General features: G+C 42.7%; 1 protein-coding gene across 2 annotated transcripts in view; it reads left to right on the forward strand.

The window, feature by feature from the left end:
• The window catches only part of MACROD2 (mono-ADP ribosylhydrolase 2), a 1806074-nt gene that overhangs the window by 1334831 nt on the left and 444140 nt on the right, over nt 1-27103 (forward strand). For both annotated transcript variants that reach the window (XM_075596064.1, XM_075596063.1), the window contains exon 8: nt 741-814. In XM_075596064.1, the coding sequence (XP_075452179.1) occupies nt 741-814 (74 nt within the window). The remainder of the gene's footprint in view (nt 1-740; nt 815-27103) is intronic.

Here is a 27103-nt window from a genome sequence, read left to right on the forward strand (position 1 = left end):
TCGGTTTCTATAATAACAGTTGGGCAGTTTGTCAGGTTATGCTATAATATTTAATTTGTTTTTGTGCTATCCATTGAACACACAGGCAGGGATTCATCAAACCGCAATGCGGGGTATGACACCCCAATGTGGTGGTTCCTGCTTTTCAAGTGATCGCTGCTTGATGAATCCCAGCCATAGAATGATACTTTAGATGCTGTGTTTGCCTAATATGCAGTTGTTCTGCACTGTGTGGGATTATCAAGTATTTCTGTTTTTCCCATTCTAGTTATTATGTTTCCATCCTTATCATCCTTTTTATGACCTGTGACACCTCTAGTGTTTCGATGCCTGATTCTCTCATTGACATTAGCAATTTAAAAACTGTAATCATTCTAGTTTGTTTTAGTTTCCCTTTTCTGCATTTGCCACGCCCCATGTTCAAGTTTAGTTAGGTAACCTAAATAAATGAGGTATAAAAGTCTTTTGTTTTTTATTAAAGTTTATATCCTTCAAGGAGTGTACTTGGAAAAACTAAAGTAGGACAAACATCTTCGCTGAAAAAATATATGTAGCCCAAGTCAAACCATTTCATTGTGCATGCTCATTTTGTAATATCAGCAAACACTTGGAGCCTATTTACTGTAGATCCTAAACTGTGAAAATGCATTATTTTTGATTTAGAAGTTATGAATACATTATTTTGGATCTGCTTTCATGTGCTTACATGTTTGTTCCTGTTTTTTTATATATTCATTTAGGTTTTCCAAATGAGCCTGCAGCTTCTATAGCCCTAACCACTATCAAAGAATGGTTGAAGAAGAACCACAATGAGGTAGGAACACAAAAGATTTTGTATTTTCAAAGTTTGATTTATATGTTTCAAATTGGTGTAGTAAATGCCCAATAGAACAGGAATGTATGAATTTGTTTTTCATTGCTACCTATAGACTCTAAAGTCAATGTCGTCCGATGTGAGAAACGATTTCTTAAGGGTATTTCATTTTTTTCTTCCATGTGACTTTGTAAAACAGGAGAAAACATATCTGCGTTCTTGCAGCTCATTGATTTAAATGAAGTATAATTAAATATTATCACCAAATCTATAGTATAGCATGACAATGTATGTATTCTATTCTCTGCAATTCCTCTCTTTGGAATAAATATCCAGGGGCTGTTTTTAAACTGTGTGCCCAGCAGCTCACTACTGCAAAAGGATTCTCAAAACTCTCTAAGCAATAAATAAAATGAACAAGACTTTATTTTCAATTCATTTTTTGTTTTCAGTCCAAGTATGTTGCTGGTTAATTCTGTGATTAGGCAGCCTGTATTAAAAAAATCACTTAGGTCTAATTTTGAAGCATAATTTTAATGTCATTAGCAATAAACAATATTTTCAGTAGTTATGCAGGTACTGACACAAGTTTATGATGTCCGTACATTTCCATTTATACCTGCCACATACTCTGAGACATCGTGTCCAGAGATCCCCATAAAAGGCCCTCAGTACCGAGCAAGAGATGCCTACAACCGTTTGTCTTCCTTTCTATACCCAGTTGTAATGTGTCTTGGTCATAACTCAAATCATGATGACTGATCCATCCCTGCCACCATAAACCTGCCTGACATTCCCCTGAGAAAAAGAAATCTCGGATAGTATATCTGTACCATACCTGCAATCCCTATTTCTTAGCCCTGATAAGATAATTCAATTTAATCTTGGACTAGTGACAATTGCGCTACTTTTGGCCCAAGTATTGCGGGAAAATTAAGTATGGAGTCGATCAACTGTCCAGTACTGTGGATAGATCGCAGAGACAGAAGGTAATTGAGCTAGGGTGCTACAGTGTACAAATGGGGATGGTGCTATCCAGCAACCTGAAAGTATGTCTGCAGCAACAAATAATGCAAAATGATAGGAGGGTGTAAAAACAAACTCATGTCTAAAAACTGTAATTATACTTATCAGATGCCCGCATTACAATAAACATGGAAAAACGGCTAATTTTATTGTTTTCAAACATATGTTGTGAGCAGCATACTTCTCCCTGCAGATGGTCCAAAAGGATTAATGCTGTGGGGTCCCATACAGAAGCACGGAACCCTGCAGCATTAATACTCCTGGGGCGCTTACTGTCCTCGGGACAGCGAGATCTGTAGCCACAGTGCAGCCGCTCCGGAACAGTGAAAATCGCGGCACCGAGGACAGTAATTTTGATGACATCTGCATGTATACAATAAGCGATAATAGAGAATGATGTAGAAATATAGAACGATTTAACATAATGTCATGGTGATGCAGTCAAATAAAATACAATGCATATCATGGGCTACATACCAATCAGTGAAAATGTTAACTAGAAAATCAGATCTGTACCAGCAATTGCATTGATCTACAAGTTTTATTTGCATTATTTTTTCTCTCTCCTGTAAGATAGCAAACTAAATCACCCATCTATTTCAAAGTCTAATTATGCCCATATCAACCTTTTATAAAAGCTGCAGTGAGTTTATTTTAATCTTGTAATTCATGTGGGCGGGTTACGGACTAAAAGGTGTCTTTTGAAATCTGCAAAATGGGAATAATTACCTAGCCCTGGGTTCCATATCCAAGTCAGTCTCAAAGTGATTTCATCACGTCCCTAAAGCCCAAATTCAGCTTTCATCCTAAAAGACAAGTCATTTTGTAGGGCTGATAAGAAAGCCACCATGGGAATGAAACTGCACCATATGATTGTCTAGCTGCTATTAACATGTAGAACAGATAAAGCAGCACAGAAATCCCACAGTGTTTTAACCACCCAAGGTTTTCGTTTTTTGTTTGAAAGGTGGAAAGTCTTTGTTTCATTACCATAATTTGTTTCCAATGGAGCAAAGTGGGTCTGTGCCACACAGAGAATAACTTTCTTATTTTATAACCGTGCATATGGAAAATAGCTCATAACGTAACACCATTGTACTGTAGACTGACTAGTCTAGGAGTAGAAACTCACTGGAAAAATGTATAAAGCTTTTCTTATTCCTTTGATATTTTTAATTAACAACAGTTTTCCTAAGACCTTGTATTGTATTCATATTTCTTTCTTATCTAATAGCGTTGAAAAATTGATTTTTGTTATTACCTCTGGGCCAGTCACAGAAAGAAATTATTTAATTTAAAGGTACATTTAGTAGGCAGGTTGATGATAATTATATCGTAATTTAAAAATTGTACTGTATGGTCTTCCTAACCCCAGCATATTGTAGAATGTCATATAGATTTAGTGAAAACTGGCACAAATATTAATTGTGTAAGGTTTTTTTTTGTGTTGAATATCATATATATATATATATATAAAAGAAAAGAAAAAACAGGCGCACACCTAGTGCATTAACATAATAAAAATTGTATTCAAGGAACATAAAATCGATCAAATGCCCACTCACAAAGGTACAGCAATAAAAAGCATGTATGAGATTGGCTCTCATGTGCCAGCAACTCGGTCCTCACAGTCCGGCTCGGGGCAATGGCGTCATCACGTGACCCTCCTTCGTGTAGCCGGAACTGGAAACGGAACGACTCCCACTCAGTGTTCGGCAAGAGAGGTCCCTCCGGAAAGCAATGCCTTGGAAGTCCTCGGTATTGGTGTCGGGGCCGTGTGGGACACACAAGAGCTAGTTTCTCACAACTAGTAGCAGCAATGTTCGTGGGCAAATGGCGGCAGCAATCTAACCACGCCCTACGCGTTTCGTCATCGATGATGCTGTTGCTGACCCTGCCTGCCTTCAGTCTTATTTGGGACTATCAACACTGTCCAATATCTTGGACTTTATTTGTGGACTGTGCTGTGCTGATTGATGATTGCAGTGTTTCATTCTCAAGGAGCTGAGTATTTCTGTTTATTCATCTCTCCCTTTGTTTTTCCCATCTGTTTATATTTGTGTATTTGGGTCACTAAATGAACTATTTTTCATATATTCCCTGTTATAGCATTATACAATTGCATTAGGCTTACCCCTGTGTATCTGACACTCTCACTGCTATCAGTACAGCACATGTATATATTTTTTTCTGTGTATATTCTCTCAGTTTTGCATTTTTTTGATTTATGATGTCTATTAGTCATTAACATCTTTTTTGACCGGCCGGTCTGTACTGCTGCACTGCGGGAAACTATTCTTTCCCTCAGTGAGCAAGGTTTCTCTTAGGGCATCGATTTTTTAGTTTTATTTTTTTTGGGTTTATTACACTGTGTTTTTGATCAATTTTTTTTGTGTCCACCAATTTATTTTTTAGACAGGCAGTCTCATCAGTCAGTTGTTTGTATTTCTGTTATCTTTTGGATTTAATTAAAGTACCCTTTATATTTTTTCTTTATAAATTATTGTCTGAGTGCTACTTTAGAGGTTTCTTTTTCTTCTGTGTTTATATATATATATATATATATATATATATATATATATATATATATATATATATATATATATATATATATATACAGGAAAGGGACTATGGAGTTAGTTCAATATACTCGAATATACTCCTTTGCAAATACTGCCGCCACTCCCAGTGCAGCAAAGAGCTTTCCCGGGGCCCAGGACTAGATTTTTTGGTCCCAGGTTGTTGAGCGGTGGGGAGGTGTCGGCTCTCCCCCACCCCCGTTTTGTTGGCGCTGCGTGTTCCCCCCTCCTTTTCTCCCACACTCCCACCTCTCTCTCCTTCCCTCCTCTCTCTCCATCTCTCTCTCTCCCATTCTGCCCTGTCTCTCACTCTTCTACCTTCTCTCACTCTTCCCTTCCCATTCTCTAATATTTACCCTCCCTTTTCTACCACTTTTCCCTCCTTCTCTCTCTCACTCTCTCTCCCCCCCCCTCTCTCCTACGCCCCGTCATGATGACTGATCCATCCCTGCCACCATAAACCTGCCTTACACTCCCCTGAGCAAAAGAAATTTTGGATAGTGTATCTGTACCATACCTGCAATCCCTATTTCTTAGCCCTGATAAGAAAATTTAATTTAATCTTGGCCAGGTAAATTAAAGCTAAGCCAAGTACTACTATCACACCCTGAGATGCACGTGGTTACTGGAAGGAGCAAGACCTACTCTAGACTGCTCCCTGTACAAGTGATTGCTACTGTATGGCTGAGAAAGCCGTCGTACAGTCTACGATACCAGGAGGACTTCTTGTAGTCCAGATTAACGGGAAGGACTTTCTACAAACATCTGTTCCCTATGTGACTGTCCTGGCAGGGAATTGGAGGTGAAATCCTGCTGTAAAAGGTGTGGAGTACCATACCTCCAGCCAATACTGCCGCCACCACCTGTGCCTAGCCAGAAGGACCTTATCTGTAGGCTGCAGAAGCTCATGGAGCATGCCTCCATGAGAGAAGGACAGGCTGCCTGATAGCCCTGTATGATTTATGCTATGCGGACCGGCGTTGCTTAGAAATGGGGTCATGTCGGGGCTATGCCCCATTCATTGATGAATTGGGAGCGGGTTCTCTGGAAGCGGCCGCCGATGAGGAACGGTGCAGTCCCAATTCTGCATTGACCTGTGAATATGAATGTGAAATACCTGCCGAGATGTTCGGAGAAGATGGACCCTTTTCACCTCCGCTGGTGGTGCGAGAGCAGGCCCGCTACTTGCAAGCCGCCACCGGCTATATGGTGATGTCCCAGGGTTCCTCTTTATCCAATTTGCCGATGGAACCGCCATCATCCGTGTCTCCAGTGATGAGCGTGGCGTCCTGTCGCAACCTGTTAACCCAAATGTCCGACTGTGCTGACTGAAATCGAGGTACCCCTGCCAAAGTGTCAATATATCGTACCTGGAGTGGTGAGAACAGCCGTCCGTTGCAAGTGAGAACTTCGCCAACCGTCCGTGATGATATCGGAGGCAATCCCACCCGAGCGGAAGACGTCTGCGGCTGTGGAGGATCTTCGCGAGGCGTCGGAGGTGCATCAGCCCAGCCCTGCAGAGCGGTGAGGATACATCCGATCCTCAGGTTCCTGCGATGACCACAGCCCCGCTGAACGACGAGGGTGCTTCAGCCCAGCTGGTTCCCGTGGAGGTGTCCATCTTGGAGGTTCCAGACAGTACTTCTTTACCTGTCGATACCACTACCTTTCCGGTGCAACCGGAAGTCGTCATTGAGACTTCGGCTGCCGGGGCAGATACGGAAGTTGTGACCTCCGCTCCAGTGAGTAAGGCCGAGGCCGATCGTTTTTTGCAGCAGGGCCGTGCCCGAGGCAAGGCCTGAGATCGTAAGGCCACTAAAAACCCTGATTGCTACAAGGTACTTGCAGTGATGGGCCAAGGTGGGCGCAAGGCATCTGGGACATTGGGACTAGGTTCTGACATTAAGGCCTCAGCAAACGTTACCCAGGACACTGATCGTATTTTAAAACCTGCCCAGGACAATGTAGTGTGGGAAGGGTTTGACGATGATCTGCCAAGGGGTGGGATGTAGGATTATACTATGTCTCCTCGGGAAGGCTCCTGTATATCTGGCAGTTCCAGACTACTATCTAAGGTGGGTTCAATGCGTGATGAAATTGTTGATATGCCTAATTCTAATGTGGGAAAGGTAGTACCATGGTGGGATCTAATGTTCCAGGGATACGTGCCACACATGAATAGGACTAGTTTTCTATTAATGCAAGGCAACCCAGTAGTTCACTGGTGGGAGGAGGGAGAGTTTACCCCTAAAGAAACAGCAGAGGTCCTTAGGGATCATAGTAGAGACATCGAGTTAGGGATGATATCACATTCAGGCCTGGAGGTGGTGAAGAAACGGAGAGACCCTATCTAAAGAACCACTATTTTGGGTACTGCCAGGGCAAACCTCTGGGCAGAACTTAATTAAGAATAGTCAGGCGGATCATATAGTGGTCCTATGCTATAGGAAATCTTACGGATATAATTATCCATATGTCCCTGAACTCCTAATGAGAGAGGCGGAGGCTAATAGGGAGGAATGGGTCAGAGATGCCGTATTAGATTACCTAGCTTCCCGCTGCACTTTGGCATACTACTACAATGAAGAGAAGGTATCCTACCTAATGAAAGTATGGAAGGTAGCAGGAACATCTACATGGACAGGGTAGAATATATCTCAGAGAGTGGCCAGAAGCATTGCTATTCGGTAACATTACTACTGATTTATGGGTATAGATTCTTCAGTGTAGGGAGGATCTTGTTGTATAATATAAAAATACAAATATAGAATCGGAACCTGGCGCATGTGTATAACGTCCAATAAAGGATATATAATAGTGTGAGTAAAGTCCTAGTTCTTGCAAACTTGATTGGTTAGCCGATGAGAAATGGACTCAAAATCACAGTTCACAGAGCAAAACAGTCCTCTTCACAGTGTAATGTTGCCCTGTAGATATGAGACATGAAACAGAGAAAAAGGACATTGCGCAGTATTGTTTAACAGCCAAATGCACCCTTATTCTTTGAACTCAGTGAATAGCCTACTTACTAGAAGTAGGTAGGTCGCATACAGGGGAGAGAAACTGTGCTTGGAGCCTTCCGGGTCCCAGGAGCCTTCGGTATGGCACGAACCCCTCGTGGTGTCCTCAGCTTCCCTGGATATGGGAAAGGTCTCCCTCTCAGGAAAAATGTCTCCTGGGTCTGCCTTAGGATTCCTGTAACTTATTCTCCGGTGAGGGATGAAAGAAGAACAGAGGATTGCGCAATAATAAAAAACTTTAATGACGCCTACAACCTAAAACAATAAAATACTCACAAAGGAAGGTGAGTGTAAAATCAAATTAGAAGTGCCCGACCTAGCACACCCAGCAGCCGCATTCAGTCTCTGAATGTCCTTTCCGGTATCGCGTGTACCTCGCGTGGTTCCGGCGCGGTTTGGATGACGTCACCGTCTCCGTTCTTGACTGGCAGCTGGAGTGTCTAGGGCAGTACCTCTTTAGGCTCCTTCCTACGCGTTTCGTGACGGGGAACGTCACTTTGTCAGGGGATTGTGGAGCCTCATCAATCCCGTGTGTGTTTTATAGCCGCATGTTAACCCCTTATGTGAAGGAACCGCATGGAACTATTAGTAGCAGAGTGATTCTACTATCCTGATGACTAACACCAGTGGGGTTAAAAGTATTCACTTCTGAAGTGACCCATGATTCAATTAAGAACACATAAAATCACACTTACATAGAAATTACATTGAATGAAATATGAATAAACTGATTATGAGTGAATGAAAAGGAAATTAATTGTGCAATTACTAGACCAGATTATAGTAATTAAACAATATTTGTAATAAATACCTTTTAGAGAAATGATGCTAGATCGAAATCAATGTTTAACCCTTTGGGGGAGAGGGTTTTTAAAGTATAGATTCAGAAGGTCTCTTGCTGAGAGACCCTCTGTAATCTATCCCCCCCTCTAGCACCAACCTTAGGGCAATCTATGCCGATACATGTGAGTCCCTCAGGAGACATATTATGATGGATCTTAAAATGGTTGGACACACTATGTGTCTCCAAACCATTCTTGATGTTGTACACATGTTCGGCAAATCTTCTTTTTAGTGGTCTCCCTGTTCTGCCCACATATTGTAACTTACAAGGACATTCTAAAAGGTAAACCCAAAAATTAGATTTGCAATTGATGAATGTGCGAATTTCAACGTTTTTACCGGTAACATTGGACCTGAATTCTTTGCATTTAGATCCATAGCTGCAACCAATACATTTCTTACAAGGGAAATAACCTTTAAGATCTTTCAACCACATGGTTTGTCCCAACCCCTGATGTTTCTTAGGGCAACTAGGGGCCAATTGTGATTTCAAGTTTTGAGCTTTTTTATACACAATTTGCGGTTTATCGGGTAATATTGATTGGAGAATAGGATCTCTTTGTAGGATCCCCCAGTGTTTATTAAACACCCTAGAGATATCCCTAGACATCCCATTGAATTGCGTAATGAAAGGAAGGAATACCTTATTTGTGTTCAGATCTACTTTTTTAACGGGATGGATTAAGGATGCTCTTTCTGTATTGTTTGCCTGGTCAATGGCATTTTTAACAAGCCTCCCGTTGTATTTCCTATCCTTAAATTTATTGCCCAAATCCTCAATCTGTTCCTTATATACTTCTACTTGTGAACAGTTTCTTCTTACTCTAAGAGCTTGCCCCTTTGGAATGTTTTTAATCCATTGAGGATGATGGTGACTGGATGCTAGAACATAGGAGTTGGCATTCACCTCTTTGTAATATGTTTTAGTCTGTATCTCGTTATCAACTATATACAGAGTTAGATCTAGGAAATTGATAGACTGCGGACTAGTACTAAACGTGAATTCGATATTGTAATCGTTTGTATTCAAATGTCTCTTGAAGGCCTCTAGTTCCTTATTGGTGCCCCTCCAGACGCACAGCACATCATCGATATAGCGTTTCCAAAGTACCAGGTTCGCACCATACGGGTTGTGGTTCTGGATGTAATTTTCTTCCCACATGCCCATAAAAATGTTCGCATAACTTGGTGCAAACCTGGTACCCATCGCGGTGCCGCACGTCTGGAGGTAATAACAGCCATCGTGTGAGAAATAATTGTGGGTGAGTATATACCTGATGGCCTCTATGAGGAAATTTCTAACTGAGGGTTCCATGTTAGCATCTTTACTCAGAACCCACTCTATGGCCTTCAGACCCATTTCGTGGTCTATAATGGTATAAAGGGATACCACGTCGCATGTGACCCAGATCAGACCTTCTTCCCATGTGAGATCCTGAATGGTCTGCAGCACATGCAACGTGTCCTTGAGGTGCGATGGTATTTCTACCACATACTTCTGTAACAGATGATCCACAAATTGAGATAAGTTTGATGTCAGGGACCCAATACCCGAGATAATGGGTCTACCCGGGGGTCTCAATGGATTTTTGTGTATCTTCGGGATGAAATAGAAGAGTGGTATTTTGGGCTGTTCTATTATTAAAAATTCCAACTCTTTTTTACTAATGATCCCGTTGTCATACCCTTTTTCCAACCATTTAGATAACATGATTCCATACTCATTAGTGGGATTACCTTTTAGTGTAATATAGGTATCCCTGTCACCTAATATTCTTTGGGATTCTTCCTGATAGTAGTCCTTATTCATGACTACTATCCCACCCCCTTTGTCAGCTGGCTTTATCACTATCTGGCTATTATTGGATAATGATTTAACCGCTTCTTTTTCAACTGTGGTCATATTCTGTTTCTTACATTTAAAGTCTTGGCTCAAGGTTTCTAAGTCTCCTATGACCATTTCCGCAAATGTATCAATGAACTTGCCTTTACATATCTTGGGATAAAAAGTTGAACTATTTTTAAATGCAGTTAATGGAGCCTTCACTGTGTTTGTACTTGTAGTGCTCATATTTGCAGCTCTAGTGACAGCATCCTTAATGAAATACTTCTTGAGTGTTAGCTTTCTAACATATTTATGAACATCAATAAATGTTTTGAACATGTTAGGGCCCTGAACTTGGGCAAAAGTGAATCCCTTTTCTAACACTCTATTTTCTACTTCCGTAAGTTGATGGTCACTGATATTAAAAATATTCTGTTTTTTTTACCAGCCTCTGTCTGTGTTTGATCTTTTTCTTTTTTCTTGTTCCTCCTCTCTTTCCTCGGAGACGTCTGCTCGTGACCTTTTTCTCTCTATCTCCCTGGGTTCTTGCCACTCTCTTCTGCTCTCGCTCCTGGCCTCGTGAAAAGGTTTGTGACCTCTGCGTTGCTCTAAAAAAGGATGGGTAAATCTTTTATTGTATTCGCCATCCCTTTCTTCCCTTTCATTAGGTATCATCCCGAAGAGACACAAAAATCCCTTGAGACCTCCGGGTAGACCCATTATCTCGGGTATTGGGTCCCTGACATCAAACTTATCTCAATTTGTGGATCATCTGTTACAGAAGTATGTGGTAGAAATACCATCGCACCTCAAGGACACGTCGCATGTGCTGCAGACCATTCAGGATCTCACATGGGAAGAAGGTCTGATCTGGGTCACATGCGACGTGGTATCCCTTTATACCATTATAGACCACGAAATGGGTCTGAAGGCAATAGAGTGGGTTCTGAGTAAAGATGCTAACATGGAACCCTCAGTTAGAAATTTCCTCATAGAGGCCATCAGGTATATACTCACCCACAATTATTTCTCACACGATGGCTGTTATTACCTCCAGACGTGCGGCACCGCGATGGGTACCAGGTTTGCACCAAGTTATGCGAACATTTTTATGGGCATGTGGGAAGAAAATTGCATCCAGAACCACAACCCGTATGGTGCGAACCTGGTACTTTGGAAACGCTATATCGATGATGTGCTGTGCGTCTGGAGGGGCACTAATGAGGAACTAGAGGCCTTCAAGAGACATTTGAATACAAACGATTACAATATCGAATTCACGTTTAGTACTAGTCCGCAGTCTATCAATTTCCTAGATCTAACTCTGTATATAGTTGATAACGAGATACAGACTAAAACATATTACAAAGAGGTGAATGCCAACTCCTATGTTCTAGCATCCAGTCACTATCATCCTCAATGGATTAAAAACATTCCAAAGGGGCAAGCTCTTAGAGTAAGAAGAAACTGTTCACAAGTAGAAGTATATAAGGAACAGATTGAGGATTTGGGCAATAAATTTAAGGATAGGAAATACAACGGGAGGCTTGTTAAAAATGCCATTGACCAGGCAAACAATACAGAAAGAGCATCCTTAATCCATCCCGTTAAAAAAGTAGATCTGAACACAAATAAGGTATTCCTTCCTTTCATTACGCAATTCAATGGGATGTCTAGGGATATTTCTAGGGTGTTTAATAAACACTGGGGGATCCTACAAAGAGATCCTATTCTCCAATCAATATTACCCGATAAACCGCAAATTGTGTATAAAAAAGCTCAAAACTTGAAATCACAATTGGCCCCTAGTTGCCCTAAGAAACATCAGGGGTTGGGACAAACCATGTGGTTGAAAGATCTTAAAGGTTATTTCCCTTGTAAGAAATGTATTGGTTGCAGCTATGGATCTAAATGCAAAGAATTCAGGTCCAATGTTACCGGTAAAAACGTTGAAATTCGCACATTCATCAATTGCAAATCTAATTTTTGTGTTTACCTTTTAGAATGTCCTTGTAAGTTACAATATGTGGGCAGAACAGGGAGACCACTAAAAAGAAGATTTGCCGAACATGTGTACAACATCAAGAATGGTTTGGAGACACATAGTGTGTCCAACCATTTTAAGATCCATCATAATATGTCTCCTGAGGGACTCACATGTATCGGCATAGATTGCCCTAAGGTTGGTGCTAGAGGGGGGGATAGATTACAGAGGGTCTCTCAGCAAGAGACCTTCTGGATCTATACTTTAAAAACCCTCTCCCCCAAAGGGTTAAACATTGATTTCGATCTAGCATAATTTCTCTAAAAGGTATTTATTACAAATATTGTTTTATTACTATAATCTGGTCTAGTAATTGCACAGTTGATTTCCTTTTCATTCACTCATAATCAGTTTATTCATATTTCATTCAATGTAATTTCTATGTAAGTGTGATTTTATGTGTTCTTAATTGAATCATGGGTCACTTCAGAAGTGAATACTTTTAACCCCACTGGTGTTAGTCATCAGGATAGTAGAATCACTCTGCTACTAATAGTCCCATGCGGTTCCTTCACATAAGGGGTTAACATGCGGCTATAAAACACACACGGGATTGATGAGGCTCCACAAAACCCTGACGAAGTGATGTTCCCCGTCACGAAATGTGTAGGGAGGAGCCTAAAGAGGTACTGCCCTAGACACTCCAGCTGCCAGTCAAGAACGGAGACGGTGACGTCATCCAAACCGCGCCGGAACCACGCGAGGTACACGCGATACCGGAAAGGACATTCAGAGACTGAACGCGGCTGCTGGATGTGCTGGGTCGGGCACTTCTAATTTGATTTTACACTCACCTTCCTTTGTGAGTATTTTATTGTTTTAGGTTGTAGGCGTCATTAAAGTTTTTTATTATTGCGCAATCCTCTGTTCTTCTTTCATCCCTCACCGGAGAATAAGTTACAGGAATCCTAAGGCAGACCCAGGAGACATTTTTCCTGAGAGGGAGACCTTTCCCATATCCACGGAAGCTGAGGACACCACGAGGGGTTCGTGCCATACCGAAGGTTCCTGGGACCCGGAAGGCTCCAAGCACAGTTTCTCTCCCCTGTATGCGACCTACCTACTTCTAGTAAGTAGGCTATTCACTGAGTTCAAAGAATAAGGGTGCATTTGGCTGTTAAACAATACTGCGCAATGTCCTTTTTCTCTGTTTCATGTCTCATATCTACAGGGCAACATTACACTGTGAAGAGGACTGTTTTGCTCTGTGAACTGTGATTTTGAGTCCATTTCTCATCGGCTAACCAATCAAGTTTGCAAGAACTAGGACTTTACTCACACTATTATATATCCTTTATTGGACGTTATACACATGCGCCAGGTTCCGATTCTATATTTGTATTTTTATGTTATGTTTTGGGGTTTATTTTGAGATATTCCCTAGTAGAATACCAGGTTGCTTAGTTTTTGTGCACTGCACTGTATTATTTTAGGTCTAGTGCTTGTTTTAGTATATTTGTATTGTTATTGAGGATCTTGTTGTACTGATGTTTATTCCAATGTTTTCCAAAGTTATGTTTATCCTGTTCTCCAATTTATGGAAGTTATGTAAATTGGGTGCCTCAGCAGGGGTGTGAGGGTTCCACTAACGGGAGCATGTAGACAGGTACCCCCATGGCTACTAAACTTCTCTGCCTAACACATAAACCCTGGAACCATTGCATGCAGTGTTAGGGTTAATCCTTGCCCTTGCTGCAGTAAACAACCCCCTAGTAGTGACAGGGGGTGGGCCCAAGGCCTAGGTACTACCCATAACCAGGGCTATGACCTGGGACCCTCCCATGGTAACAAAAAGGGGTTGCAGCCTAAAATTAGTGCTCTCTATCCTCTCCCCTCAGGGGGAGCAGGGTGTCTTCTAGTTCTGTGCTGAGCCACGGATCTGGTTTTCAGGCCTTCCCTTCCACAGGGGAGTGGAATCATCTACCCCTTACTTCACCAGGGAGTATGGGAGTTAAGAAGAGACTCCTGGGGCCTCATGCTCATTGGGTTGGCTCCAGGGACAAGAAGATGTATGCTGTATGCTGTGTACAATAAAGACCATCAGTTATTTTACTCCTGCCTGAGGATGCAGTCATTCAGGGGGAGGGAAGAGAGGTTTCCTGCAGAGACTGCACCTATACCTGTTGGATGGAGGCTCTGCCCCGAAAAGAAAGCAGATAAGATCCGAAAGCCTGTCCTGTTTATCCCCACTACCACCGGCGGAATCTCAGAATCCTGAGAGCCTAACAGGTGAGCAGCACTAAACCCGGTAACCAGAACCAAATCTCCCTTAGGGGGGGTGGGGGGGGGAAGGGGTTACATAAGAAATGGTGCAACATTGTTAAAGTCAGAAAGCTACACCATCTTTTGCATATCACTAGCATGTCTGTTACAGATTAAATAAAACAATTAACACTGTGTTAGTGGGACTTTGAAGATACCTGTTGGCACTTAACGAGGCGTTACCTTAAGTCAATAACAGAGCTTTGTGGGTCTGGCCCCAAGAAACCTGCTGGATGAGAGATCGGTAACATTCTATCCTACCTTCAATCCTGTTCCTTATTGGAATAACATTTTCTTGCTATTTGACTGGAGACTGGTGGATACAGATCAACTGCTTCCACTTTGAGATTTCTCTCAGGAGGTACTCACGTTTAGTTTGTGTGTAAGGTGCCCAAAACAAGACAATATATTCAGCCACTAATGTCGTCTAGTTCAGTAAGTGGCACTGTTATTTAAAGAAGAAAAAAAGAAACATTTTATGCCCTGAGACAAAACAGTACAGTTGAACAAATGGCATGAAACCAGACTCACACTGCTGCATTTCTATAATGCATAAAGTATGTCTGAAATGCATAGTAATTTATTTCCATTATAATTATTATAATGTATATGTATGAAAGTAATTATAGAATCTGCATGTGATTTCTGCAATTTATGGGGTTATATTAAATATTCATCTGTCTCTTTCTGTTGTTTTAAAAAGCTTTCAGTGAGCCGATTCCTAAAGGCATCGCCACATACGATGAATAGAAATGTTGGACATTGTTGATGAGTAATATGGAAAACAGATTGGATTGATACTTCTCTGCTACTCTGTCATTAGTGAGTGGCTTAGAACAAGCCGTCCTTAGCATAAGGTTAGGATTCAAGCTACTGATCCTTTGCAATTTTATAAAGCTGTAAGGATTATCTTCTAAGGCACCCATGATCTGTGTACCAAAGCAAGCCTCAATCAAACGTCTACTGACTAAGCTTTCAGTAGTTACAGCATATGTTTTCTGCTTTCCAAATGCATTCTTCTTGAGGGAGAAAATAAATGTCTTTATTGCTGCCATCTTTGACACATCATTTTGGAGATGTATGATTTTGACATTTAGCAACCAAAACAATATTGCCAAAATGGTTCATAAGTTCAGTCTTGATACAATGTTCTAGGGTGGGTAAAAATATGTATTTCCATTAGGCACAGAATGACAGAGCCAATGATAAGAACACTTTAAATGTAGGAACGGTCACATTGAAACTGTATTGTGTAAATGATTTGTTTCCCAGATGTCATAGATTTGTTTGAGTGATAGCGCAACTGAAAGTATTATAAAAGCACATCTCTAAATACGGTTGTTAATGTTGGAATAAACTGTTGAGTGTCAACTGAGTCCAATAATGTTATATACAGTAGTCACTCTGACTTGTATTCATTTAAGTGAATACAAACGTGAATATCTACTGTAATTACGATCTCGGCTACAAAAATAGGGTCATGTGTTGTAATATATAATTATTCCCGACTTCATCCTTAAAAAAAAAAAAGTTAGGCATATTGTCTGTCTGAAAAAAGGATCGAACAGGACAGGAGCCCTCTCTGAAAAAGAAAAAAAAACATTGATATGGAAGACTCTGTTCCTACTTCTAGCTTTTATGTACTGGAACATGATTTCAATGGTGACACTGAAGACCTTGAGAAAGCTACCCCACAGTAGTACAGGTCAATTAGTATAGTGGGAAAGAAGGTTATATTTCTTATGTTGCTCAAGATATTCTGTCTAGCTCGATATCTTGTATAGCGCATACACAGAGTGAACCCTACTCCGATGCGCTTATTCTGTTTTAAATGTATTTAAAAAGGCAGCTCTCACTATCTAGGAGTGATGTAGACCTGGAATGTTAATCTGAGGGTAGATGGTAAATATCAAGTACAAATAGTTTAATCCGTGTGGCTTTAGTTGTGTACAGTAGCTCACATTGTTCATATATTAATGTAACTGTTATGCTCACCACAAACCTGGACCAGACCATGAGGCTGAGGTGGAGATAGCTATACACCGACCTTAGACCACGAAGCAGGATCCGGGTTGTGAACTCCGTGGTCAAACGCAGCCGGTCAGGACTGGAGAAGGTAGGGCAATCAGTAGACATGCCAGGGTCAGGGCAGGCGGCACAGGAGCGAAGGTCGCGGTCACGAGCTGAGATCATCATCAGAAAAACAAGGTTGAAGTCACTTCAGCGTAGAGAGCAGGAACTGGAACTACCGCTTCAGCGCAGAGAGACAGAAACTGGAACTATGCCACTTCAGCGTAGAGAGCAGGAACTGGTACTGCGTCACTTCAGCGTAGAAAACAGGAAACAGGAACTGGGGATCCAGTGCTTCAGCACAGAACAGCTCTCCCTAGCCGGGTACAGCTGTGAGTAGTGGATGCTAATGGAAGCAGGAAGATTACAGAAGGAATAGCACAGAGGATCCAGCGCTTTAGCACAGAACAGCTCTCCCTAGCCGGGTACAGTTGAGAGTGGTGGAGGCCACTGGAAGGTCACTGGGACCTGGAACTGCAGACAGGACAAGAAACACTGAAGGCTTCAGTGTAACTGCTTCAGCGCGGCGAAGTCTGCCTGAAACTAGTAGCTATGGCAAGAAGGCCAAGGCAGGCCAAACAGAGGTGCTGTGGCAAGCACAGTTACAGGCATACCCCGCATTAACGTACACAATGGGACCGGAGCATGTATGTAAAGCGAAAATGTACTTAAAGTGAAGCACTCCCTTTTTTCCGCTTATCGATGCATGTACTGTACTGCAATCATCATATACGTGCATAACTGATGTAAATAACGCATGTGTAACAGGCTCTATAGTCTCCCCGCTTGTGCACAGCTTCGATACAGGTAGGGAGCCGGTATTGCTGTTCAGGACGTGCTGACAGGCGCATGCGAGAGCTGCCGTTTGCCTACTGGGCAACATGTACTTACTCGCGAGTGTACTTAAAGTGAGTGTCCTTAAACCGGGGTATGCCTGTACTTGACTAAGTCTATGTTCAGCAATGAAGAAATGGGAGAGCCCGGTATAAGAAGGGCAGGGAGCCAATCAAAGGTATGGGGTGTGAGGGAATTCCTCACTTTCTACTGGTAAAAAACAAATGAACACTCACAAATGCCCAGTATTTTGGTGCATTTTGAATAAAGCTTTCCAGCATAAAGAGTCTGTATCTTCCTGGATTTCTTTGCAGCAGGAAAACAGGCTTTCCCAGCTACCAGAACGTTGCTGCAGCTGACAAGTTGTGTCCTTCCATGCTGGGATAGCATTGCTGCCTCTCTCCTTCCCCTGCTTGTGCACAGCTGGGGGCGGCGGGGTCTCTCTCCCTAGATGGATTCACGTCAGCACGATGTTCCTGAAGACGTCAGCTTCAGTGAAGCAGCTTCCGATTGGTCGCGCATTCCAAAAACTATGGTGGCCCATGAGTGTCAATCCAATGTGTTTCGCTAATACGCTTCGTCAGTGATAATGGTCTAAGGCAGGCCTGCATGACACGCGGCCCGCGGCCCGCATGCGGCCCGCCTGCACTCATTGTGCGGCTTGCGGTGGCTTTCCCCCTTCCTCCTCCCTCCCGAGCCTGCTCTCCCACCCACGAGCCGCTCTCTCCCCCTCCTCTCTCGCCCACGAGCCGCTCTCCCCCCTCCTCTCCCGCCCGCGAGCCGCTCTCTCCCTCCTCTCCCGCCCGGGAGCCGCTCTCCCCCTCCTCTCCCGCCCGGGAGCCGCTCTCCTTCTCCTCTCCCGCCCGGGAGCCGCTCTCCTGCCCGCGAGCCTGCTCTCCCCCTCCTCCTCGAGCCTGCTCTCAGGACTGCACGAGTGTGCTAGTCCTGCCTGCTCTGCCGTCGTGAGGTGCCATTGGGGGGAGGTGAGGTGCAAGGGGGGGGGGTGAGGTACAAGGGGGGGAGGTGAGGTGCAAGGGGGGGAGGTGAGGTGCAGGGGAGTGATGTGAGGTGCAGGGGGTGGAGGTGTGGTGCAGGGGAGTGAGTGATGTGAGGTGCAGGGGGGTAGGTGAGGTGCAGGGGAGTGAGGTTCAGGGGGAGGTGCGGGGCAGGGGGGAGGTGATGTGAGGTGCAGGGGGGGAGGTGAGGTGCAGGGGGGGAGGTGAAGTTGGGTGGAGTGAGGTGAGGTGCACGGGTGGAGGTGAGGTGTGGTGAGGTGCAGGGTGGAGAGTGAGGTGAGGTGCACGGGGGAGGTGAGGTGAGGTGAAGGGGGGGAGGTGAGGTGAGGTGCAGGGGAGTGATGTGAGGTGCAGGGGAAAGGTGAGGTGCAGGGGAGTGAGGTGAGGTGCAGGGGAGTGAGGTGAGGTGCAGGGGAGTGAGTGAGGTGAGGTACAGGGGGGAGGTGAGGTGCAGGGGGGGAGGTGAGGAGCAGGGGGGAGGTGAAATGGGGTGATGTGAGGTGCAGGGATGTGATGTGAGATGCAGGGGGGAGAGTGAGGTGAGGTGCAGGGGGGTGATGTGAGGTGCAGGGGGGAGAGTGAGTTGAGGTGCAGGGGGGAAGTGCAGGGGGGGGGGTGAGGTGCAGGGGGGTTGGATGTGTGTGGTCTGCAGGGGGGTATTGTGTGTTATGTGGAGGTGGAGTATTGTGTATAGAGATGGGTGTGTGAGATAGAGGGTGAGTCTCGCAAAGGTTGAGGATGAGGGGTGCTGGGGGAGATATATGAAGATGATGAGTGCTGGGGGAGATATATGAAGATGAGTGCTGGGGGAGATATGAGGATGATGAGGGGTGCTGGGGGAGCTATGAGGATGATGAGGGGTGCTGGGAGAGATTGAGGGGTGCTGGAGGAGATATGAGGATGATGATGATGAGAGGTGCTGGGGGAGATATGATTATGATGAGGATGATGATGATTATTATTTTACCCTTGCGGCCCGAATCTGTTTTCCTTGGAGCAGTTCGGCCCTTCCCGCTTTACAAGTTGTGCAGGCCTGGTCTAAGGGTTCTCTACATCTTTAAATACTCTCTTGATTGTGGGGATTGGATAACTCAAAAAAGTCCTTGATTTCGCAACAGCATATTCGAGTATGCACTTTGATCACAACATTAAAATATATTTAATTTAAAAACTAATTTTAAAATCCAATTTAAATAAATACACATAGGTATACCCAGATCTAAGTATAGGATAATAATTAAATTCAATTCAATAGTAAAATAGTTATCAACCAATATATCATTTGAATATGTAGTTGGTTAAGCTACAACTAGTATATAGGGAATCATGTTACCACCACTCAATCTTTTATTATTAATACATAGATATTTGGTTGTGTCATCTAACCCTTATCAAATAGACTCTAGTACTAAATTACATTAATACCTATAATAAATGCATAGTTAAACATGATAGCAAATGTATAATAAAATATATAAAATGCCTGAACTTTATGACTGATGACTGATTTTAGAATCATATTAAATAAACACAATTAAAAATAATAGCAAGATATGGGTATATCAGTGTAAAAAAAATTAAACCACTGATAATGGAGACATACTGTAGATTAGAATTTAACATACATGAATATTACAACCCTCTGGGATATTTATATATGGCAGACAATACTTGATAACCTACAGTATGCATACATTAAGAACATACAAATATATATAAAACAGGCACTGCCTATAAAAAATAAGCAATGCATATAAAATGTAAATAAAGTATTAAAGAAAGATATATAGTCCTAAATAGGTTTTTTTTTTTTTTAAAAGGGGTGGGTGAGATATGTCTTAATATCATGTGCAAAACTGGCAATAAAACAAGTGTTAAAATCACTATACAGTAGACTATAAAAAGGATACAATGTCAATATTGAGTCCTGTAGGAGTTAATGTTGGAAGCGTGAAAATCCAAAAGGATTCTCGTTGGGAGATCCTTTTGATATAATAACCCCCTCTCCAATTGTGATTTACATGTTCTACAGTATACCGCAAAATTTCAAACAGCTGGGGTTACTGTTATGTACTGTACTGCTTTATAATGACTTGATACACTATCAAGTCCTTGAATGATGTACATTTTCCCCCAATCTAGTTTTTGAGTTTGCGGATAGTTCTGCCCATGTACTTGAGTTTGCAACTACACTCTAGTACGTAGACTACTCCCTTAGTTTGGCAGGATATATTAGATAGAATATAAAATTCAATCTCAGTATTGACCGCAATAAATTTTCTTAATTTAGACTCTTATTGCCTATTGCTATTACAGGCCCTGCAATTAAGGCATCTAAAAAAAACTTTGCTGTTAGTCCTCAGCCAGCAGTCTGTCTTGTTTGTCTGTAGGTAACTAATTTTTGTCTTAAATTTGGGGCCCTGGAGAATACCACATTTGGTTTGTCACTGATAACATTTTTTAACCAGTCGTCCTTCTGTAGGACATGACAATGTTTGTTTAAAATGTTGGTCATATCTTTAGACTGATTGCTATATTTAGTTATGAAGGGTATAAATTCTCTCTCTACGGTTGGTTTAGTTGCCCGATCTTTATATACCAACAATTCTGTTCTTTCTATTTGTTCAACGTTATCTATAGCTTTATCAATAACTTATTTTTTATATTGTTTCTCTAGAAATGTATGTTTCATGGATACAATTTGTTTTTCATAATCGTCTTTCTTTGAACAATGGTGTTTCAGATGCCAAAATGTGAAAAATGGTATATTCTCCAGCCAGTTCCTCTTATGGCAGCTGCTGGATGTAATATAATTATTGCAATTTACTTCCTTAAAAAAGGTCCTAGTATTTATTTTAATATCCTCTTTAGTGATCTCTAAGTCTAAAAACTCTACTCTAGTCTTGCTAAATGTATGAGTGAACTGGAGATTACATGTATTACAGTTAATTTCCGAAAAGAACTTGTCAAGGTGTTCCTGGCTCCCTCACCAATCAGCAGTGCATCATCTATATATCTATGCCAGATTAAATCAAACCCCTCCCATGTCTCAGCTCACCATGTTTACTAACTTTACATTGTTATTTAAAATACTGATTTTGGTTAAAATAAATAATAAAGTCTTCAATTACCAAGACTTAGGGCAGACATTTGGCCAGTTTTCGGTCAGAAATGCCCACTGGGATCTATGGGGATTTTCAGCTTAAGACGTCGCAAACGACCACATCAGCATATATAGATTTTCCGCCTTAACCTATTAAACATGTCACTTCCATTAGTACTTTTTGGTCATAGGAGGAACTTTACCTTTAAATATGATAGAGAGATCTCTAGAAGTGGGCAAACTCAGGAATGATTAAGGTACTTTCAAGACTTTAGGGCTAAAAGAGTTAATTACAATTTAATGCCAGGATATACAATACATATGCACTTCACTTGTGTAGCCCCCTTTCCTTGTGACTAAGGGATTACGCGTGCTGGGAATTAACTGCTTGGCTCACAGGAGGCCTAAGCCTACATCGCTTGGAGCCTGGGGTTCTTTCGTTTCTTGGGCGACAGCACCTCCACCTAGGAGTGATCCTAGTCCAGCAGGATAACCCCTCACAGGAACCAATATAACCAGTAATTGCACTCACAGGGTATATAACAAAGTTATTTACTAAACACATATAATGCAATATAATATAACCGTACCACAGTACAACACAATAATACAATACATATATCCCCAAAGTACTTAGGGTGCGGGGGCACCAATATCACTGATGTCCTTCCCCAATGTCAATCCCACCCAAGTGTAGAGAGTATCGCTACCCCGTGGATCGTTGGTGCACATTTACCTCCCTGGGCACTCCTGTACCCAGGTACCTTTGACTTTAAATAGAAAGATCCGTCGGATCCCACAATGTGAGACCTCTAAGAATCCTTCCGCTCTGCGTGTGTCCAATCCACTGTGTGGGGTGAACTCCCATTGGAGAGTCTCACCTTTAGAGTCTCTGATATATATGTGCCTGGGTCTGGCCCCAGACCACAGGCCAAGTACACCATGTGGCATCACTTATTAATGCTGCACCTGTCATTATAAGGGTAGCATCCTTATCTGGAGGGCCTTCCCTATAGCACCACAAGCTGACAGGGTCAGGGGCCTAGCTGGGACCTGGGAGGGTATCTGACCTAGTCTGGGAGCCACTTGAACCCAGACACTACCCACTCCCTTGCAGTCCCTGCTCCGACTGGCGTGCTCCTCTAAGCACGCTAAATGTATCTCTCTGGTCTTCCGTGGATCTACGAGCCCTATTGGCTCCTGCTGTCCATGTGTCTAGCAGCCCCTGGGGCTGCTGGAACATATAGTCCCTGCGTGGAGCCTGTTCTAAGATGGCCGCCGCTCACGGCCATACTGCGCATGCACGAGGCGTCCATTGCGCATGCGCAAGTATTCTCAAGATAGCGGCGTCCACCACAGAACTCCGGCGACCCACTCGCCCTGAAGCCCTCCCGGAGCAGCCCCCACCTACCTGGGTCCTTTTTCACCGCCCGCCACTCTGGCAGCACCCGGCACCTCCCTGCAGCCTCCCCCACATGCCGAAGACCAGGAGGTAGGGGACCTGGCTACACCTATATAAATGATCAAATGACAGCCAGTCACCGATTGATAAAAACTATGATGGCTATTATAACGTATTCAATTGTTTACATTCATAACAAAGGCACAGTTCAATTAACCAATGAAGAGAAAAGAGGCATCCTATCGGATGGCCCAAAAATAGGAACACAATTCAACAAAGAAATGTGGAAATTCAAGAGGATGTTGAAATGTTTATTTATAGAGGTAGAAATGCCAACACACAGATCACTGATAAGGCTAAGGTCCCATTGCACGCGTCCGCACGGCTGGCTTGCTTGCCGGCGGCGCGTGCAACTCGCTGTACCGCGATCTGCGGTCTACAGGATACTTTTCTCGGAGCGGGGGGGGCGTGGCCAAACGGGTCGGGGGGGGGGGGCGCGGCCATGACGTGAGGGGGCGCGGCCATGACGTGAGGGGCCGGAGCGGGAGGTGGGCGGGAGTGGAAGGATTGACAGGGAGGGGGGGGCGTGGCTTGAGCGGAGGGACCCGCTACTCTTCCCCCCCCTCCCTCCATGGGCTGCCACGGGCTGCAGGTAAGTAAAAAAAACACACACACGCAGGCACTCATACATACATACACACACACACACACAGACAGAGACAGACACGCACGCACTCATACACACACACACACACACAGACAGAGACAGGCACGCACACAGACAGGCACACACATACACACACACAGACACACACACACACACACATACACACACACAGGCAGGCACTCACGCACTCAGACACACACACAGACAGGCACTCACGCTGCTTTCACTCCACACTCCTCCCCGCTCCCCGAAGCCTCTCCTCCTCCCGCAGCCTCCCCTCCCCATTGGCTCACAGCCACACCACGTGACGCGTCAACGCTAGGAAACACCATTCTGTTGTGTCTCCTAGCGGCTGACGCGCCACAGCGTGTAGTCAGCTGTGCAGCCAGTGGGGACCGGGACCGGCTCGCAAGGATTCCCCTGCTGGTGGGGAACTCGCTACATTGCCGCCCGCGCCAACGAGCGCAGCGGGTCCCAGGCCTAAGACTCCCACTAGAGTATTTGAGACAGTTCTGAGGGACAGAAGGAAAGCACTTTCGTTTTCAAAACAAATCATAGAACAAAGAGATGTGTTCTAAAATGGACAATGTATAATCAGAGAAAATGGCATTCTTCTTTTCCACTGCGTAGATATACAGTTGTTGACAAGTACAGGTCAGTAAAGGAATTAAGATAACTGCCTTTGGATAGTTACAAAAGAAACAGTAGAGAAAGCCTTCAACTTGCCCTCAGTATTTCACAACAGAACAATGTTGCAAGCTATCATGACATATTTCCACGGAAAACGTTAAACCCTGCAATGCTTTACAATGCCTTTCCAAAGCAACATGTTGCAGTCCCTCTTTGGATTAGTACGAGTGACGTTATGCAGAAAATTGTGAAAACCTGATGTGAACCTGAGTTATAAGGAAACCTTAATAATGTGTACAGGCATATTTTAACACATTTGGCACTCTGCAACCTGTATAACAAATACAGTACCTGCCATTGTATGGCACTATATTGCAAATTATCACCATATATCTGCTATAATTTCCTGTATATTGTAGACAACAAGGTTATTGAGGAAATTATGCCTTATAGTAGCAAGAAATTAACGACACTATTGACATTTGGCATATCAATTAATTTGAATAAAGTGGGGTTAAATGGGCTTAGATTCATAGTATCATTAACAAATAGAATACATTACGAAATACATATTAATAGGGAAAAAAGTTTTAAGTTCTTGCCTGAACACAGACACCAGACACCCTGAAAAACAAACAGGAGAATAACAGAAATAACAGAAATATGAGCAGTAGACTGGCTGATACTCCTAGTAAGTAGAAAACATGTTTTTGTAACTGATAGCGTAGAATACTACCATAGTGGAGATTCCATGGAGACCAAGGCATAGAAGCAGCTAAACAAAAGAAGCAGAGCCAAAGTACAGTAAAGGTAGCAATATGTATACTATGTTAAATGTGTGTGTGTGTATATATATATATATACTAAGTTAAGTTATGGTAAGTAAAAAAGTGACAAAAACCCTCCACAGCAAAGCATATAGCAAATGGAAATATTACTGTATGCTCATTTGCATTTCTTAGACAGTGCAACCCCGCCTTTCACCATTATCACACAGCACACAGCACTTCCACTGCAGCAAGTTATTCTGGGAAATGACATGCAAATGAGCACACAGTGCAACCTTTTGCTTCAAAACCAATAACCAACCCCACACTGATGAAACCCATTAAGGTCAAAACGGCTGTCTCTGGGTGGGTTTACTGGCTATGCATCTTAACCCTGGCTGTGCTCAAAGCTGTGACCATGCAGCAAGCTTAAACCAATAGGGAACCATGTTAATGGTTTTGAAGCAAAAGGTAGCACTGTGTAAAGGAATGTGTGAATGTGCGTTTGTATGTGCATGTGTTTGTGCGTGTACAATAGGAGCATGTGCCCGTTATGGGCTGTCTGTTTCTCCTTTGCATTGAAATGTCTTGCGTCACGTGATGGGGACAAAACCCCCGCGATCGCCTGTGAGAGGCGCGCAGTTAGAGTGACTGATTCAGCCTCTCTCTTACTGCGCGTCTCTTACAGACAGGCAGACCCCGGTAGGACTCACACAGCAGGGACCCCTGCTGTGTTAATCCGATGGGCCACTAGTCTGCCCCGGCAAAACTAGTGAATATATCTCAACCTACACGCGGCATAACACAACATTTACCCAGGTAAATGTTCCAATAACAGCCGCTGCATCTGTAGCTGTTGACAACATTTATTTTAGACAATTTTTTGCCACAAAATGTAGGGTAACCTAGCATTATCATTACACCGTGATCTTTAACACTTACGTGTACAGTATTTTTATACTGAACATTTTAAATTCCATTTTTTTTCCTTATCTTCTAAAGACACTGCAGAGAAACGTATTACTGACCTTCTCTGAACTGAAGGTGTTAAAGTTAAGTGAAATCAATAGAGAAAAATAATATGGTCGTGTAGCCATCAAATTATTACTTGGTATGCTCTGACGGAAATCCGGCGTTAGAGGTTTCCATGGTAATTTTAATAGTAGTGTTTTGGGACCTTTGTCAGAGATTTTAAATGCTTAGATGTACTGTAGCTATACATCCAGAAATGCACAAAGGTGAAATCAGGAGTGATCATGGCTCCATTTGTTGGTTGGATTTTTATAAAGTACTGATGGCTCAATACTCTAGACTAATTAAGAAATACTGAACAATTGCTGCAGTGTCCTTGGTGTTTTTCCAGTTCAACAACTAGCAAAGTTAGAAAAGTATTTTGTTTGTTTTTTTAGCAATGTCCTTCTGGTAATGTTAAAGATGCTGAAGTTAACATACATAATTGCAGCTTTAGCATTGTTAAAACTCCTCTACCTGTCAGCACTTTGGTTTCCAAAAGAATTATGCTGTGATGAACCAATTCAGCAAATACACACTAATTTATTTGCCCAAGGCAAACCAGTTACTGACTGGCAGTTGTTGATAAAGACATATTGCAATCTGTCTTTGTTATTTAAATCCACCTCGAAGTGAACTAGAATTTTAGCCCTCTTTATTGCTTTTGAGCAGATTGTCTTTTCAGTACAATATCAGCATTGTAAGACTGTAACTTTTTTTTAATGTTTTCCAAAAAGTAAAAATAGTCTATTATATTTCATGATTCATAGCCTGCCCTTTCCCAACAATATTGAAGAGAAAGAGATGGTTGCATCTGAAAATCCCTAATACTTTCTCAGCAAGTCCTTTGTGGGAAGAAAAAAAAAAACACAAAGGCTCGGTTCTTAGTCATTTATCATGGATATTAATTATGTTGCTATCTTGGGCTTGCAGGTCTAGGAGTTTATGAAGAATGTAATAATCATTTTGGCTGCTTAGAAAATTCCTCATTATTAATACTGATTAAGTAACAAACGTCAGGTCAAAAAGTAAGGGCTCTTCAATTCTTCATCAAAAGAACTCATTTAATTTGGGAGGAAATGTTCTACCTTACTTAATACGTAAGTCTTTAATCATAGAAAAATCCTCCTTATAACCTTACGGATTAGTCCACCTTAACAAGCCATTATATCACTTTGACTTTATTTCCT

This window comes from Ascaphus truei, chromosome 4, assembly GCF_040206685.1.
Source record: "Ascaphus truei isolate aAscTru1 chromosome 4, aAscTru1.hap1, whole genome shotgun sequence".
Classification (NCBI taxonomy): Eukaryota; Metazoa; Chordata; class Amphibia; order Anura; family Ascaphidae; genus Ascaphus; species Ascaphus truei.